Source organism: Sceloporus occidentalis, unplaced genomic scaffold, assembly GCF_023333645.1.
Source record: "Sceloporus occidentalis isolate IW3139 unplaced genomic scaffold, rSceOcc1.0.p SCAF_6, whole genome shotgun sequence".
Taxonomy (NCBI): Eukaryota; Metazoa; Chordata; class Lepidosauria; order Squamata; family Phrynosomatidae; genus Sceloporus; species Sceloporus occidentalis.
In genome coordinates this window covers 9,907,581-9,927,350 of record NW_028316986.1, presented here as the reverse complement: position 1 = coordinate 9,927,350, position 19,770 = coordinate 9,907,581, and the positions used below count along the sequence as shown (strand labels likewise).

The window sequence follows — 19,770 nt, the reverse complement described above, 5'->3', positions numbered from 1 at the left end:
CCATTCTCCATTTTCTGAAACCAAGTCTGTTGCCCCATCCTCACCATCAAATTGCCTGCCTCAGATTATGACTTGAAATATGATGATTTTGATTCCTGAAACTTGTCTCATCTGTGGTTGTAGTTTGTGTTGGACCTCAATGCCACTGGTTTTGGAGCTGGAAAAATTCCTTTCTAGCTTTGTTGTTATTGTTAATAGCTTTCAAGTCAGCTTCAGTCTATGTCAACCCTATGAAAGACAGACCTCCAAGATGCCTGGTGATCAATGGCCCTACTGAGATCTTGAAAGCTCAGGGCCTTGGCTTCCTTGATTGAGTCAAATCCACATGTAATGCAGTTTCTTCTTCGTGGTCTCTGCGAATCATACAAATGGGTTTCACTGCGCCTGCACAGTGCTGTTCGGAAACTTCTGGAATCACTGGGCAAAGTTTACTTTGCAACATATAGAAACTTTTTGGCAGTAACTCCGCCCACCCGTTATAAGGCTTGTCCCCTTTGCAAGTTGCTCTCCTCGCAGGCTCGAAAGAACCGTGAGTCCTGGTTGACTTCGGCCATCGCTCAGGGGAAGGTCCAGGAGGGTGGCTCTCGTCCGTCATCGGCCCCCTCTGCTGCACCGCCGGCCTCTTCTTCCCGAGCCAGCGTATCTAGTGTGGTGTCTGCCCCGCCGACGGCAGAGTTTTCTTCCACCACTGATGTGGCCCGTGGTTCCCAGAGACCCAGTGCCACCGACAAACCCTCCAAGCGCCCCCAGAAAACTCTGGGGCCTGAGGGTTCCGAGCCCAGGGCGAAGTCCGGAAGGGAGCTGTCTCCGGAGGGCTCGCGACCGAGGGACCGTTCGGAGGCGGAGGCCTTGGCCGTACCGGTGCCACCCTCCAAGTCGAAGCCGTCCCGACACGCCGCCGAGCTGACCGAGGCGGGGGCACCGGTGGCTCCGAAGAAGACCGTGGCTGACAAGGGCAAGTCACCCAAGCCTTCCACGGCGACAGCGGTAGTCCTCTCCGACTTGCCGGACAACCCCTTCTTTCCCCTTGACGAGACGCCTCGCCCGTCCAAGAAGCGGCACTCCAAGGAGTCCCTGGGGGACTCGGGCGCGAAGAAGTCGAAATCCAGCCATGCCCAGAGTGGAGCTTCGACTTCCTCGAAGGGGAAGGAGAGCTCGTCTCGCAAGTCTCATGCTCCGGAGAAGAAGACTCGCTCCCCGACCAAGAAGGCTTGTTCTCCTGCGCCCGCCTCATCTCGTCCGGACAGATCCTCTGCTCCGCATGCGGCTCCTTTGCTGGACACCCCGCTGCCAGCCACTGTCGACTTCGTCCACCCCGATGCGGAGGCCGTCGGAGTTGTGAGGGAGCACTCTCCCCCTCTCTCCCTTCATTCGAAAGACAACGAGCTTGGTGACGACGACCAGCCGCTGGACGAGGGCACCGACATGTTTTACGACTCTGAGACGGGGAGGTATTACATGTCGGTACCGAGGGAGACCGCCTTCCGCAAGTTCACTCAGCTGAACCTGCATCCTGTCGCCCCTCGGAAGGAGAAGCCCCAGACTTTGCATTCGGTGACGTTGAAACCTGATGTTCCGTCCTGTTCCGCCGCTCGTCCCGAGACGGAGTTGCCTGCTCTCCATATTCCATCCCGTCCCGCGTCTCGAGTTCGGGCTCCTGATGTGCAGCTCTCATCAAGTTCCGACTCTGATGAGGAGCCTTTGTCACCAGCGGCGGATCCTTCTGGCGAGGATGACACTTCCATTCAGGTGTCTCCTCAGCGGATGCATCATCCTGAGCCGTCTTCGCCAACCGATGATGTGCGCTCGTTCAACGAGCACATCATCAAGATGGCCAGGGCCCTGGACATCGAGCTCTCCTTCCCCGACGAACAGGCCCGGGATCCGGTGGAGCGACGCGTCCATGGTCGGGTGCCCACGCCGCCATCCATCCCGCTGTTGCCGTCCCTCGAGACTATTGTCCGCAGGTCTTGGGATGCTCCTTCTTCCCTGGTGGGGTCGTTGCGGAGGATCGAGTCCCTTTATCGGATCGCCCCTTCAAGCTGTGCGTGGCTGACCGACCATCCAAAGCCAAACTCAGCGATTGTGGAGGGGGCTCAGCAAGGCTTCGTCCCCAAGCAGGCGACCTCTCCAGTGGACAAAGAGACGAAGAAAGTTGATGGCCTGGCCAAGAAGGCCTACTCTGCTGCGGCCCTCGCGGTTAAGGCCATCAATTACAACGCTTGCATGGGGGCCTACATCCAGACCCTCATGGAGGGAATCTCGCCGCTCGTCCCCGATGTCCCGGACAAGGTTCAGAGGCGTCTCGTCAAGATCCGAGATGAGGCCCACTCCATCGGCAGCTGGCTCATCACCGCCTCCAGGAACATGGCAGACTGCGTTGGACGGACCATGTCGGCGTCAATGGCTCTCCGCCGGCATGCGTGGCTCCGGGGGTCCGACCTCAACTCCAGTGTGAGAGCGGCCATAGAGGACATGCCTTTGGATGGGTCTGGCCTCTTCCACGCCAAGACCGACGAACGCCTGAACAGAAAGTTCAGGATGAAGGCGGCGGCAAAGAAGCACAGGATGTCGTCCTCCATCTCGCCCTTTAGGAAGAGGCAACGCCCGTGGCAACCCCAAGGTCAGTCACAGGGGACCTTCCAGCAGGACCGTCAGCCCCAACAACAGGGACCCCAGAGGCGCCGTTACCCCTCTCAGTCTTCCTCCTTCTCTGGCCGCCGAAACTTTCCTCCTCGGTACCAAAAGTCCCGCCAGCAGGATACCGACCAGGGGAAGAAGAGAGCCTGAAGGGTTGCAGCGCACTTCGTCTCTCCTTCCCTTTTCTTTTTGGACATTTTGAGGCCCTTTGTCACCACCTGGGCCTCCATTACATCGGACTCGTGGGTCCTCAACATCGTCCGTAGGGGTTATGCCCTAGAGTTCCAAGAGCTCCCTCCAACCGGAGCCTTCATGTCCACTCACCCCTCGGACACCCTTCTTGACGAAGTGCTCACTTTGCTGGACAAGGGGGCAATCTCCCCCTTACCACCCGAGCAATGCTCCAAGGCCTTTTGTTCCAGGTACTTCACGGTACCGAAGGCGGATGGGGGCATCAGACCCATCTTGGACTTGAGGGAGCTGAACTTTTTCCTTGAATACCGCCGGTTCCGGATGGTAACCTGGGCTTCTATTCTGCCGCTTCTCCACCAGGGCCTGTGGTTCGCGACGGTCGACTTGAAGGATGCCTACTTCCACATCAGAATTCAGAAGTCCCACCGGAGATTCCTCGCCTTCGCCGTCGGCTCCACCGCGTACCACTACAACGTGCTCCCCTTTGGCCTTGCCACGGCTCCGAGGGTCTTCACGAAGTGCATGGCACCGGTGGTGGCATACCTTCATCAAAAGGGCTACAGAGTCTTCCCGTACCTGGACGACTGGTTGTTTGCCGCTGACTCACAACACAAGCTCCGAGAGGCAGTCTCATTCGCCTTGCACCTTTTGGACTCCCTCGGACTGGTCGTCAACGAAGAGAAGTCCCACTTCACTCCGACCAGACAGGCCAAGTTCATCGGAGCCATCCTCGACTCCGAAAGATGCTCCGCCTTTCTCCCTCCGGACCGTTTCCAGGCATTGGTGGCATCGCTGAGGCCTTGCGTCTCTCACAGAAGGGTGAGGGCCAGAGACGTCCAAGTGGCTCTGGGACACATGGCGTCAATGACGTTCGTGACACTGTGGGCAAGACTTCGCCTCCGACCACTGCAGTCCTGGTTCCTCTCAGTCTTCTCTCCGATGGAGGACCCTCCGTCCAAGTGGCTCACGGTACCGAGATCGGTGGCCGCTTCACTGAGATGGTGGCTGGACAGCCGCAACGTCTGCATCGGGATGCCCTTCCATCAGCCTCAGCCTCAATTGACTTTGACAACCAATGCTTCCCTGGAGGGCTGGGGCGCCCACCTGCTCGACCTGGTTGTCAAAGACAAGTGGTCGGCCCAGGACAAGCATCTCCACATCAATGCTTTGGAGATGCTCGCAATCGAGAAGGCTTTGAAGGCATTCGAATTCGCTGTCGCAGGCAAGGTGGTCCTCCTGAGGATGGACAACACCACCGTGATGTATTACATCAACAAACAGGGATCCAAGATCCAAGACTCTGCTCGAGATTACTCTTCGCATTTGGGACTGGTGCATCCAGAGACAGGTGCTCCTCCAGGCGATTCACCTTCCAGGAGAGGACAACGAGTTGGCGGACCGCCTAAGCAGATCCCCTTCGGTGTGCCACGAGTGGAGGCTCCATCTGGAACACCTGAAGGGGTTAGGAATCGGGGGCACTGCTTTGCAGTGGTTCCAGTTCTATCTCTCGGGTAGGTTCCAGATGGTGTCGCTTGGGGATAGTTGTTCGGCCAAGAGGGAGCTCAAATTGGGTGTTCCTCAAGGTGCGATACTGTCTCCAATGCTATTTAACATTTACATGAATCTGCTGGGTGAGATCATCTGGAGACATGGGGTGGGGTATTATGCTGATGACATCCAAATTTGCTTCTCCACATCTCGGACCGCTTCAGTGACCAAGGATGGCATCTCCCCTCTGAATGACTGTCTGAAGTCAGTAATGGATTGGATGAGGGAAAATAGACTTAAACTGAATCCAAATAAAACGGAGGTACTCGCTATAGGCTATAGGCAATCCTAGTCCGGGAATGGTAATAAGCTCTCCAGTTCTGGGCGGGGTCACACTTCCCCTAAAGGACTGTGTTCGTAGCTTGGGGGTACTCCTGGACTCATCACTTCAGCTGTCATCTCAGGTGGATGCGACGGCCAGGAGCGCCTGTTATCAGCTTCGGCTGATACGCCAGGTACGACCCTTCCTGGAACGGGAAAACCTAGAAACGGTTGTACATTCACTGGTAACCTCTTGTCTTGATTTCTGCAATGCGCTCTACATGGGGCAACCCGCATGCCACGTTCGGAAGCTGCAACTGGTTCAAAATATGGCAGCCAGATTGGTGACTGGGAGTTCCAAGTTTGATTCTATAACACCTATTTTAAAATCCCTACACTGGCTACCTATTAGCTTCCGGGCACAGTATAAGGTGTTGGTCATTACCTATAAAGCCCTACATGGCTTGGGTCCAGTGTACCTGAGGGAACGCGTCCTCCCATACAATCCTTCCCGCACTCTCAGGTCCTCTGGGAAGAATCTTTTGCAGTCCAAGAAAACTAGACTGGTATCGACTTCCCAGAGGACGTTTTCTGTTGCCGCTCCAAAAGTCTGGAATGACCTGCCGGAGGAGATCCGCCATATAACATCTCTGGAGGCCCTTAAAAAGGCAGTAAAAACGGATCTCTTCTGGCAGGCCTTCCCAAATTGACCTCCTCGGAATGTTCACTCTCCAGCTGGGAATTATTGTTTTTAATGCTATTTTAAGGTGGGAGGGGGATAGGGAATTGGATTTTATATGCTTTGATATGTTTTTTACTTGTGATTTGTTATGTTCTATTTCTGTTGTTCTTATGCTTGTTCTTACCTGCCTTGATCCAAAAAAGGGAGAGGCGGGATACAAATAAATATATTATTATTGTTGTTGTTGTTGTTATACCTGGCTCGGTGTAGGATCCATTCATTTTTCTTTCTAGCAGTCCATAGTATCTGTAAAATTCTCAGATGGTGGGTTTTCTTCCAACTTTTACAGCCATATATATAAATCAGGAACATGATGGCATGGGTGATCCAGGACTTGGTATTCAATGATATATCTTTGCACTTGAGGGATCTCATTTAGTTCCTTTATAGCTGACCTTCCAAGTCCTAGTCTTTCTTCTGATTTCTTGACTGCCAGAAATCTTGTTTAATTTCTTGATTAATAACTGAGCCAAGGTAGATTATTTATTTTTCATTATTTCAAAGTCTTCATTACCCACTATAAAATTACATAAATCATCAGGGGTCACTATTTTTGTTTTCCTTACAAGTTTCAAGTCCTACAATCACCAACCAGCATGGTCAGTGGCCACTTAGTTATTGTCCAGCCATCAGTATGGTTGCTATCATTAAACTGGTCTAACTGTTGTGACTACTTTCTTTGTGAGGGTGCTAAGAAATCTACATTAGAGACCTTTGGCTTGTCCACAGAATTGTTTCTCCCACCTTTCCTATGAGACAGTAGAAGTCAATATGGTAGAGCCAAGTTCCATTTGTAGTTTGATCTACCTTGAAAATCTTATACACCGGTAGTTGGCCTTTCACATTTGCGGCTTTGAATTTTGCTGCTTTGATTATTTGTGGTTTTGATTAATATGTTCTCTCTAGGAATCTCTAGGTCCTCCGGTGCAACTCTGCCAGAAGTTAAACATAGGGTTGTGCTGGGCAACCTAGAAATTCCTAGAGAAATCACCTCTCTAGGCATTTGATGCCATGATCAACCTCTGGTAGATGTTGACCATAGAGTTACACTGGAGGACCTGGAGATTTCTAGAGAGATGTTCTCTTAGGTAAAAAGAATAGTGTTGTTGTTTTTTTGCAATTTTTCGACATTCATGGGGGTCCTTCACCCCTAACCCCAGCAAATATGGAGTGACTATTGACTTTTCCTACTTACTTTTAGTGACATCTAAGTACTGTAATACTTAATCATCACAGTGTAAAGTCCTGTTATCCACTTACATTGGAGTAGGTCCCATTAAACTCAGTGGGCCTAATTTCTTAGTTGGCTTGTATGGGGTTGCATTGTAAATTAGGTAACTTACTGATCAGCTTTGGTAATCTCTTAACATACTCATCATTTAAATTTGAATCATTTTTCTCCGTACTGAAATTTTCTTCCTTTGTGAGATATTGAAAGAATAAATCTTAAAGTTTAGTCAGCAAATGCTACTACTGAGAACAAAATGACATTTTAAAGTTTTCTGTTTCACTCTTTGTTAACAGTAACAGATTTAAATGAAAACTGCCTCAAATGTTATGTAGGTTCTTCATTTTCCCTTGCGGCTTAACGTACTTATTTATGAGATGTATAATGAAATTGGTTGTCCCAGAGGCAAGGGAATAATAGTGCTGTAATTGTGTAGATCCTGTCTGATCTTGAAAGCTAACCAGGTCCAGCCCTGGTTAGTACTTGGATGGGAGACTGCCATTGAAGAACAGGTGCTATAGGCTGTATTTCAGAGGAGGGGACTGACACGAGTCTGCAAGGTCATAGCAGCTGCCCATCTGTAGCCTACTTCTTTGGCTTGTGCGATGCTTGTAAAGAAGTGAATGCCAAGTCTGCATGAAAGAACAGAGAGACCATTTTAGGAGAAACAAAGGAAATAAGCTTTATTATAGGCGTTTCATCCATGGATAGGAAAGGACTGTAAACCTGAGCTATGTGGTAGAAATAAGGTAGAAATGGACTGTTGGGGTGGAAAAGGAGAAGTCGCTCTTCCAAGTAGTGTGACCCAGGTATTTGTCCTTCTTGCTCTCCTGTACTATCCCCTATGTGATATGTAGTCCGAGGCTCTGAAGGATAGTTTTTAGTGGGTTTTTGGGGCTATGTGGCCATGTTCCAGAAGAGTTTACTCCTGAGGTTTCGCTGAAGATGCCAGCCACAGATGCTGGTGAAACGTCAGGAATAAACTCTTCTAGAACATGGCCACATAGCCCCCCCAAAAAACTCAAAAACTATGATGCTGGCCATGAAAGCCTTCAACTTCACTCGGAAGGATATCTCCACCCCTTAGAGCAGTGGTTTTCAATCTTTGGGCCTCCACATATTTCAGACTTCAGCTCCTAGAATTGGTGACTATTGGCCTGGATGGATAGGACTTCTGAGAGATCCAGTACAAAATGTCTGGGACACCAGTATTGAGAACCACTGCTTTTAAGAGTATCAGTCTGCACCACAGACCTAGCTTTTTATTAAAATCATATTTTTTAAACCTTGGGTTTCTGTTGAAGTCTTAAGGGGGCTTAATGATTTTGTTGAGATCTGGGGACTTTATTTATTTATTTATTTATTTATATCCCGCTCTTTTCCCAGGACTGGAATGTAGTATCTAGATTGAGGGAAATCATAGTGCCACTTTATACTGCTTTGGTCAGTTCTCAACTGGAATGCTGTGTCCCTTTCTGGGCACCACAGTTCAAGAAGGATCTTGACAAACTGAAGTGTGTCCAGAGGAGGGTGACCAAAAAGGTGAAATGTCTGGAAACTAAGCCTTAGGAGGAATGACATAGAGAGCTGGATATGTTTAGCTTGAAGAAGGGAAGACTAGGAGGTGACATGGTAGTTATAAGTAAAGGGATGTCATGGATTAGATGGAGCAGGCTTGTTTTCTGCTGCTCCAGAGGACAGAACACAAACCAATGGATATGAATTACAAGAAAAGAGATTCTACCTTGACTGTAGGAGCTCTTTAACAGTAGAATACACTGCCTTTGAGGATGATGGATGCTCCATCGTTGGTGCTGTTGTGTTCCTTCAAGTCATTTCCAACTTATGGTTGACCCTAAGGCAAACATATTCTTGACAAGATTTGCTCAGAGGAGGTTTGCCTTTGATTTCTTCTAAGGCCAAGAGATTGTGACTTGCCCAAGGTCACCCTGTGGATTTCCATGGCTGAGTGGGGCTTTGAACCCTGGACTCCAGAGTCATAGACAAATGCTCAAATCACACCATGTTAGCTCCAGAGGTTGAATGGTATATTTAGGAGTGCTTTAGGTGTGTATTCCTGCATGGCAGGGGTTGGACTAGATCACCCTTGTGGTCCTGTGATGGACTTTCTAAATGTTATGTGACTTAGCAGTCAAATTTTCCTGTTATGAATGCTTTGAATTAATCAGAATTTAAACATTTCCACAAGGATTTAATTTAGTATGATGAGTAATCTATAGCAACCATTCTTCAGCTGGATCAGGTTGGGCTTGAAGCTTGAGGGGAGAAAATATGTGAGTTGTTGTTGTGTGCCTTCAAGTTATTGTTGAAGTGCCTTCAAGATAGGCAAACCTATCATGGGGTTTTCTTCGCAAGTTTCTTCAGAGGGAGTTTGCTATCACCATGCTGAAATAAAAAGAGATTTATTACGGTCAATGACCATCACAGAACCATCACCATCCTCTGAGGCAGAGAGAGTGTGACTTGCCCAAAGTCACCCAGTGGGTTTACATAACCAAGTTGGGATTCAAACCCTGGCCACCAGAGTCATAGGCTAATACTCAAACCACTACACCACGTTGGCTTTTGCTATAGATTACACACAATATCAATTGTTGCTGCAGTTAAAGTTTTGTTTGTTATGCTGCTAACTGTTAACTGTATATGCTCTAGTTTTCAGAACCTAGGCATTCAGTGTGTGACAAAGAGAAAGGTCAAGGAATCCATCATCACACGAATTACAAAGAAAATCAACCCTTTCAGTGGTAAGTAATCACTGTCAATTGGCTGCTTCAAAGATATGGATGAAAACCTAGAACAAAAATATAGGGAATCTTTATTTTATATGATGACAGCTGCTAGAATACGTTATGCACCAAAATGGAAAGAGAAGGAATGTCCGACTGTAAAAGGCTGGATTCAGAAGTTATATGATTACGTGAAGATAGACAAATCAACACATTTGTTTAAAAATAAATCACTTGACAGCTTCAAGAAAGATTGGGAACCATTGTTTAGTTATTGGAAAAAAGAATGCAGTTCAAATGTAATTATTGGCATGGGATGAGATGGAATACACACACACACACACACACACACACATATTTATTTAGATGAGTTAGTAAAATATGAAACTTATTTGAAATAAAGAAATTAAAAGGAGATTTATAAATATAGAGTAAAATAAAAAAGGAAGAAACTTGAAGTTATTTAAAACAGACAAAGTAACAGACTCTTAAAGGAAGGAAATTACAGTATGTGTAAATGTTTTGTACTGTATTAGATGTGCCATACTTTGGTTTTGTAGTTTATGGTAGGGTAGAGATAGTGCCAGTGTTAAAAGTATTATAATTTATTGTTGCTTATTGCTTGTCTAGTTTGAACATTTGTTGGTGTTGTTTTTATTTATAAGAAAATTTAAAAAAAAACACTGCTAAGATACTTCAATACTGCACATAATAAAATGTACACAGTCATAGGGGAGTTGTGGGGAGAAAGCATACCAAGCAGGCAAGTTAAAACTTTGGCCTTGTTTCACAGAGCTGCTGAACCTAATGTGACAGAAGTCAGACATGTTGTAAGGTACAGGCATACCTCTGTTAAAGCCTCTGACAAAGAAGTTCTTTTATACAAAGTCTTTTCATGCCTGCCCAGACACTCTTTTCCTCCCATTCTGTGTCTAGCTGAAAATGTTTTAGCAGCATTGACACTGGGAGTTGTTACCCTAAAAGGTGGGGGATATTTGGGGTCCCTACTACCAATGACAGTGCCTCTTTAAAGCCTGGGGACATTAGAGCTCAAAGGCAGCTTTGCAAGAGGTAAAGCTAGGGAGAAAGTCCTAGGTTGCACCTGCATTGCAGAAACAATGCAGTTTGACACCACTTTTTCTGCCATGACCCCAGTGCTGTGGAATCCTGGTATTTGTAGTTTTGTGAGATACTTAGCCTTCTCTATCAGAGAGCTCTGATGCCCCCAACAAACTACAAATCTCAGGATTCCATAGCATTGAGCCATGGCAGTTAAAGTAATGTCAAACTGCATCATTTCTGCAATGCAGATGCAGCCCTAGAGAACTGCTGCTAGTTGATCATATTGATCTTGGTGGAACTTTGGTCTGACTCAGTATAAGGCGGCTTCCTGTGCTTTGTCTGATGGTTGTGTCAAAAGAATATGAGCTGCTCATATGATGGGTACTTTATTCACCCACATAGCATCAATGCTGCTAAGACAACATGCCATCCCCTTGCAGTGTATTGAGTGCGCAGTAGTTTGGGTCATGCCACTAGTCCTCTGCTGTTGACTCACAGGTACAGTGACACATTTTCTTGTTGCTATGTCCAGGCATCTGGACATGTTAACTATTCTGGTGTGGAAAAGAAGGAACAAAATAAGAGTTAGAAAAGGAGGTAGATCATTGTTTAGATGTGGCTATTGTGGCTGGGGGCAGACTGTGTAAAAGTTATTCTTTAAGACACAGTTCCCAGAAATCTCAGCCAGAATGTTTACTAAGCCATTGGCTGGTCAGGACAAGGGATTCTGGGAGTTGTAGTTCTAAAAGGTTTCCAAGTGGTGATGTTAAATTTTGCAGCTTTACTATCTCTGTATAGGCGACTAATCAATGGAAGCACTGAGCATGTGGCATTGGATGTGGAATTCAGCTTCTTAAGAAACGTTTTTCATTTTTTGAAAGATTAGCACATTTCTAATCTTTATGGATAATGGGTAGTGGCATGTGTATTAGAAAATCTCAAGTGAGCCACAGATGGTCAAAAGCAGCTATAAAAATGCAGAATGAAGAAGACAAAAAAGCTGCACAGATTCCGTGTTTGTGTTCAATATATCATATTTTTCAAGGCAAAAAGTCTTAGGTTTATTCCTAAGAAGTAATAACCATAATTCTTAGCATTTGTGTAGTATTTTTGAGTGTTCTTAAGTGTTTTACCTATATTAACCAGTACCTAGTCCTATGCTGTTCTATGTCCTCTGCGGTTTTGGTGAGAAAATGGCCATTCTGAGGCTCATGATCACCCAATGGTGTCACTGGGGAGGTGCTGGGCGTGCAGACCACACCATAGAATCATAGAGCTAAAAGAGACCCCAAGGACCGTGCAGTCCAACCCCCTGCCATGCAGGAATACACAACCAAAACACCCCTGACAGATGGTTATCCATCCTTTGTTTAAAAACCTCCAAGGAAGGAGACTCCATTACACTCTGAGGGAGTGTGTTCCACTGTCAAACAGCCCTTACTGTCAGGAAGTTCTTCCTAATGTTGAGGTGGAATCTCTTTTCCTGTAATTTGAATCCACTGTTCCATGTCCTAGGCTGGACATGGAGCAGCAGAAAAGAAGGTTGCTGCATCCTCATTGTGACACCCCTTCAAATATTTAAACAGGGCCATCATGTCACCTCTTAACCTTCTCTTCCCCAGGCTAAACATACCCAGCTCCCTCTCCTCATAGGGCATGGTTTCCCAACCCTTCACCATTTTGGTTGTGCTCCAGACAGGCTCCAGTTTGTCAACATCCTTTTTTGAATTGTGGTGCCCCAAACTGGACATAGTATTCTAGGTGAGGCCTGACCAAAGTAGAATAGAGTGGTATTATTACTTCCTTTGATCTGGACGCTATACAGTCACTCCTCCTTTTTCGTGGGGGATCCATTTGTGACCCCCTTGCAAAAAAGGAGTTTCACTTATATTCAAGCCCATTCATCCCCCCTCCATTCGTCCCTCGCACATAAGCAAGGGGTGCAAGTCTGAAGACTGCAAGAATGGAGGGAGGACTGTACTTCTGTTGATGCAGCCTAGAATCACATTGGCTTTTTAAGCCACCTCGTCAAACTGTTGACTCATGTTCAACTTGTGGTCTACTAGGACTCCTAGATCCCTTTCACATGTGACACCATCAGAGTGGGTGAAACTGGGCAGCAGCAAAGCATCACAAGGAGGAGAGTCATCTTGGTGTGTCACTCTCCTTTGCGACGATGAAGATGGGGTGAAGTCACAACCATACCTCTCTGTTCCCCACTCCTGCAACCTCCTCCTCCCAATATGTTTGGCTCCTTTCCATCATTGTTCTCTGGGGAGCTGCTTGCTGTGACTTCCTCTTTTCTTGAGGGTGGAGACCTTTTGTAATTAAAAAAATTGTTCCCACTCAGAGGACCATCCCATCTTCACTGTCTCCTCTGGGGTGGAATGGTGGCAGCATCAGGATGCTGGGTGAGATCCTTCTCCCCATCCACACCTCCATCCCAGAAGGTCCATAGGAGTGACATACTGGGTGACAACAACTCCAGTTGACACCACTGTGATTAGCCATTTTCATGCCTAAAATGTTGGTTAGTGTGTTTGTGTTGTCTGCTAGGGAAGTCCTAGGGAAGAAAGAAGAACACTAAGGTTTTCTTCTAATTATGCAGCTTTCTGTACCAGTTGAATATCTGAGATTCCCAGTCATCTGGTGTGGATTTTACTTAATTTTAATTAGCTTACTTGCTAATTAGCTTACTTGCTGTTCACCGCTATGATCTTTGGAATAGCGGTATATAAATAAAACAAATTATTATTATTATTAATTATTTTGATGGTATGGGGGAGCTGTTGGGGGAAGAGGGAAATTGTGTTCTTCTATGCCTGTGCGGTGTAGTGGTTTGAGCATATGGCAAAACTTATTCAGAGGAGGTTGCCTTCCTCCAGGACTGTGGCTAAGGACATCCAGGGGGTTCCCATGGCTGAATGGGGATTCCAACTATGTTCTCCCAAAATCCTAGTCTGATTTTCAAGCCTTTACAACATGTCTTTAAAACCTAGTGGGCCAAAAGAAAAGGGAGGGTGTTTGTGTGTGTTTTAAAGGTTAAATGCTAAATGTTACAGTTGTGACCACACCGAGATGCCATAAACCAGCCTCGTCTCCCTGTGAAAGTGGTACCTCTGTAATCCTCGCATACAGTGTGATCATTCCACTGAAACCAACACGTCACGGGGAGGCTGTGGTCACGAGAAGGAAACTCTTTTCTCTGTCGGCTCAGCTGTGGTTTGTGACATCACTGGAGAAACACAAGCTTACAGGCAACAGGATATAATATAGCTTTTAAAGGCAGAGATACCTAGGCAGACACATAACAGAAAATATAAATTTAGAAATAGAAGTGTAGTGGGTGAATGTGTGTCCAATATCGTCTTGGACGTTAGCATCTCTCTCTCTCTCTCTCTCTCTCTCTCTCTCTATATATATATATATATATATATATATATAATGGGAGGGGGTCAGTTTGTTTTGTTATTTCTAAGAGGGACAAGATATTTTATATCACCACAGGACTGTGAGCTCTTCACACAAATCAAATGTTATTATTTCCATCAAAGATTGAGAACCTTTGGCTGTTCAAATGTGCTTAGACAGCAACAGCCATGCTAGCAGTAATCTGATGATAATAATAATAATAATAATAATAATAATAATAATAATAATAATAACAAATCTAATATGTTGATGCAGTTTCTGTTTGCAACAGGGGTGGCCAAATGTGCTGTTTAATGTGGCATTTAATTATGTAGAATACCCCACCCTCAGAAATTTGACATGATCCAACCATTTGTAGTTTAGATGCATTTTGAAAACATACCTGTTTTGGAAGCCTTCCTGATATAGTCCAGCCTATCACTTTTTTTTCACAAACAGCATACATTTTGTGTTTTGTACTGCTTTTTAAAAAATTGTTGTACATCTCTTTAAAGTCTCCTGATGTAAGCAACTTACATTCATAATGCTATAAAAATGTTACGTGATACAGGAAGAAAATGTGGTGAGCACAGTGATCTTTGGGGCCAGATAGTGGCACCTGGTATACCATGGTTTACAGGGGGAGATATACAGAGGCTGCATCTGCACTACAGAATTAATGCACTTTGACACTGCTTTAAATGACATGGATCAATACTATGGAATTCTGGGATTTGTACGTTTGTGAGATATTTAGCCTTCTCTCTCAGAGAGTTCTGGTGCCACAACAAACTACAAATCCCACGATCCATTGGATGAAGCCATGACAGTTGAAGCCAAGTCAAACTGCATTAGTTCTGCAGTGTAGATGGAGCCTCTGTATATTCCCCCCCCCCCCCCTTGTATACCATGGTTTACCAAGATTTGTTCAGAGGAGATTTGTCATTGCCTTTTCCTGAGGCTGAGAAAGTGTGATTTGCCCAGGGTCACCTAACAGGTTCCATAGCTGAGCAGGAATCAAACCCTAGACTCAAGAGTCATGATCCAACAATCAAACCATTACACTACACTGGCTCTCAGTTCAGTGAATACATAACCCAATTATATCAACTTCAAAGAACGTGTTAACTCTTGTTCCTCAAAGCAAACAAACAAGAAAACAACAACACCCAGTACTCTTAGTATACATATTTCTTGTCTATAACTTATCATTTACAGCAGCTGGAGTTTCCCAAAATGAAATGAACCTGCAGGTCTAAGTTACCATTCCCTCCAACAGTCCAGATTTAGAAGGCATAGTCCTAATTAACCCTCTGTCGTGTCACTTTTCAAACTGCTTTTAAAATGTCCCTGTTTCTCTCTCCTCCTCCCACTTTCTGCTTTTTTGCTCAGCTTACTCTAGTTGATGCAAGTTGAGTTCAAATGACAAAAGTAGCTTGCACTGAATTAACTTTAGCAGGAGAAAGAAGAGGAATGGATGGAATCTTGCCCTTCCCTTTAGGCTCAGGCAAAAACAAACTGCTGCAGCTTCTCTTTGCTTGTGTGTCCTTTTTCTGAGTCTAGACCTGTGCTTCGTACGATATGTTCTGCATACTTGGGAGTAATTCCAGATGAATTAAATGAAATTCAGTGAGCAAGCCTGTTGAAATGCTTGGCTTTGATATAGCAAGTCTCTTCAGTAAAGCCGATCCATACAGAATCTCCTTGTGTGTATTCCTAACAAATAGCTTTTGCTGTCTTGACCATATTCTAATGCTACTTGGCCACACATCTTGGTTTATGACATCTTGGAGGGTATGAATATAAAAGCTCTATTCTGAATGCAACTTCTGCTTTAAGAGAGAGAAAATGGTTATCGTACCAGAAGAGGAAGTTGTCACATAAAGGAAATTTAAGGAATATCAAAGTTAACCCTAAAGGGACCCTACTGTCTAGAATAGCACTGATGCACAGATGAAACAGAAGGGGAAGTGGTTCCAAAACACAGTTCTCGTAAGCTGGCTGATACATTTAGCATCTAGTGATGCTAAATCAGTGGTTTCCAAACTTTGGTCCTCCAAATGTTCCTCAGATGCATTTGGACCAAATGGATGCAAGTAGACTTGTCTACGAAAGCTTATGCTGCCAACATCTTTCTTTCAGGTAGTCTCAAAGGTGATACAAAATCTTTCTAGATACTGATTTTACAGTCTAACCTGGCTATATCTTTGAATTCTACTTGTAAAGCTGAGGTTGAGATTGAAAGCAAAGGGGCTGAGGAGAACCCACACTGGGTTGGCTGTAAGCTGGCAATTGTAACATATATAAATACGTGTGGAGTAGTGGGGGAGGTGAGAAAGAAGGGGGAAATGTGGTACCGCAGGATCAAACCAGCAAGTGGGAGTTAGGGTGTGGATAGCTTCAAATTTGTGAGTCATGGCAGAGTGAGTGGGTGAGATGTGGGATGCTGTGAGCATGTGGTTGTAGTGGGTGATGTGCTTGGGGGAGGTGTTGAGTCGATGTAGGTAGTGTTGAAAAGGGTTAAATGGATTGTTTGGTGTTGGCACCTATGACTATGCGTAAGTACAAGATGGACCAAAGCGGGCAACAAAGGTATTCCTTCCCACTGAAATAAAAGGTGGCTCCTAATTTTGCCACCTGTCATGGGGCTCAGTGCTTAGTCACTTTCGAAGTCAGGACTAGTCCCTCAGGCTAGATTCCAATGGTTTTGGTTACAGTTTTCTTACTAATAACTAGGGTTCTTGGCTTTTTAAAAAAATCCATTGTGCCACATCTTTCACATTTTGTTATTCATCCCTTTATTTCTTGTACATCTCTCTGTAGTGATGATGAAGAAAGTTACAGATTAAGTCTTGAAATCCAAAATTGTCCCCAGGGCTAACTGAGATGGTAACCCCTTTGTTTCCTGATGGTACACAGATTTTGTTTCATGCACAAAATTATTTAAAATACCGATTACAAAATTTTGTTGTTGTACTGTGCCCTTCAAGCTATTTCCAACTTATGGTGACCCTAAGGTGACCCTGCCATGGGGTTTTCTTAGCAAATCCTTTGGACTGTGTGTATAAGATGTATATGAAACATAAATGAATTTTATGTTAAGACCTGGGTTCCATCTCCAGGATATCTCATTATGCCAACATTGTGTAGTGGTTTTAAGTGTTGGACTGTAACTCTGGAGATTCCTAGAGAGGTCTTGTAGCACCTTTGAGACTAACTAAAAGAAAGAAATTGGCAGCATAAGCTTTCATAGGCTTCAGTCTACTTCTTCAGATGCATTCCTCAGATGCACTGAAGTCTATGAAAGCTCATGCTGCCAATTTCTTTCTTTCAGTTAGTCTCAAAAAGTGCTTCAAGATCTCTCTACGTACTGATTCTACAGATTAACACAGCTAAATTTCTGGAGATCAAGGTTTGATTCCCCACTTGAGTATAAGACCCCATTGGATGACCTTAGGCAATTCACACACTCTCAGCCTTAGAGGATGGCAGTGGCAATCCCCCTCTGAAGAAACCTGTCCCCCCCAAAAAAACCTATGATCGGTTCGCCTTAGGATTGTCCTAAGTCAAGAATGACTTGATATACAACAACAACAACTAATATGCATATATTCCAAAATCTGAAAACTCTGAAATCCAAAACACTTCAGGTCCCAACCATTTCGGATAAGGGAGACTCAACCTGTTAAATCTTATTTCTCATTCATTTTCAAATGGGATTGCAGTAAGCAAGATATATATGTGCTCAAGGAAGCCAGGTCCCCTCCTATTACTATTATTACCCATACAGGTCCTCATCATTCCATAGAGAAAGCACTCCTTCTCAATCTATCAAAATCAAGTACTTTCAAGTACTTATTTCTATTTCTGCATATCACACTGAGACTGCATCTACACTGCAGAATTAACATAGTTTTGCAGTGCTTTAACTGACATGGGGCAATGTTATAGAATTCTGGGATTTATAGTTTTATGAGATATTTATCCTTCTCTGTCAGAGTGTTCTGGTGCTGCAAAAAACTACAAATCCCAGGATTTCATTTGATGGAGCAGTTAAAGTGGTGTCAAACTGCAGTAATTCTGCAATGTGGCATCAGCCTAACTAACAGCTAGTATAAGACCATGTTTAAAATTATAAAAATTGTTTGATGTAAGTTACGTCTTGCCACTTGAACCATTAACACACAAAAAAGCAAGCAACTGTGATTGGTCCCTAGGACCCTCCAGGAACCACACAGACCACAAAAATACAGTTGACCCTCCATACTCAAGGATTCTTCATCCATAGATTCAAGCATCCACAGCTAGAAAATATTCAAAAATATATAAATTCCAAAAATCAAACTTTGATTTTTGCCATTTGATATAAAGGACACCATTTTATTATGCCATTGTATTTAATGGGACTTGAGCATCCACAGATTTTGGTATCCTGGAACCAAGCCCCAGTGGGATACCAAGGGCCGACTGTATAAAATTTGACAACAATAACAATAAGAAGGTTTTATTTTTAATTATTTGAGAAGCTTACCAGGATGTTTGCAGAAAAACTTAGTCAAGAGTAGTTAGAGTGACAGGAAATCTGTGGCCTTCTCTTATGGCACCCTTGCTTTTGACTTTTTTCGTTTTACTGCCGAAGTGGGTGAAGCCATTTACAAACGTAGAGTAAGAAGTTAATCAGAGAACTCTTTTGTGCGGCTTGTTTGTACATGTTTTCTTCTGAGTATCTTGATGGATGAGAAGACTATTCAGTGAACATCCTCTGAAGATGGATGGTGCAAAATTCATAGTACACTGTTAAGACTTTGAAATGCATTGCCACACGATGCTGTGATGAGTGCCAACTTGAATGGCTTTAAAAGGATATGGGAGGAGCTGCTCCATTGTTATTTTTGGTGTTACGTCATTTCAGTGTTTTTATAGTGCTTTAAATTATGGGTTACATAATTCTTACATAATGGTTCCATGATAGATACATTATGTATCATCAGGCTTTTAGATGTACAGTAGGTCCTTGGTATCCGCTGGCGTTTGGTTCCAGGACCCCCATGGATACCAAAATCCAAGAATGATCAAGTCTCATTAAATACAATCATAACAGTAAGCGTGAAGGGGGCATATAGCCCCCCCCCCCCCCCGGTTGGACTGTCCAGTTTTGTATATTGTACTGGCATCCATTGAAATTGTCGCGCTTTCATTTCTTTGCTTTGCCGCAGCCCTGTGCTCACATCAGGGCATTTATGTGTAGGCACAAGGCTATGGGATCCCTTAAAGACATGGGAGTGTCCACACATCTGATAGTCCTGATGAGGAATCTCTACTCGGGACAAGAGGCTACTGTCAGGTCAGAAAACGGAGAAACAGAATGGTTCCCAATTGGCAAAGAGGTTAGACAAGGCTGTATCCTTTCACCCTATCTGTTCAACTTGTATGCAGAACATACTATAAAAAAAAGCAGGCTTGGACACAGAAGAAGGAGGGGTGAAAATAGGAGAAGAGAATATCAACAATTTAAGATATGCAGATGACACCATAATGCTATCAGAAAACCTCACAGACCTGGAACACCTACTAAGGAAGATCAAAGAAGAAAATGTAAAGGCAGGCTTAATGTTGAACATGACATTATGACCACCAAAGACCTTCACAAATTCAACCTAGACAATAAAGAAATAGAAATAATAAAAGAGTGTCCATACCTAGGGTCAAACATTGATAGAAATGGGGACTGCAGTCAGGAAATCAGAAGATTAAGAATGGGGTGGGTGGCTATGAAAGAACTGAAAAAGATTCTAAAATACAACTGAGCACAAAAGTTAGAATCATACAAGCCATTGCATTCCCTATTACTATGTATGGATGTGAGAACTGGACCGTTAAGAAAGGAGATAGGAAGAAAATCCATTCATTTGAGATGTGGGGCTGGGGAAGAGTGCTGA

General features: G+C 44.6%; 1 protein-coding gene across 1 annotated transcript in view; it reads left to right on the top strand.

Annotated features, from left to right (window-relative positions):
* REL (REL proto-oncogene, NF-kB subunit) overlaps positions 1-19,770 on the top strand; it is a 51,446-nt gene that overhangs the window by 16,488 nt on the left and 15,188 nt on the right. The window contains exon 3 of the mRNA XM_089528285.1: positions 9,285-9,376. Within this exon, the coding sequence (XP_089384411.1) occupies positions 9,285-9,376 (92 nt within the window). The remainder of the gene's footprint in view (positions 1-9,284; positions 9,377-19,770) is intronic.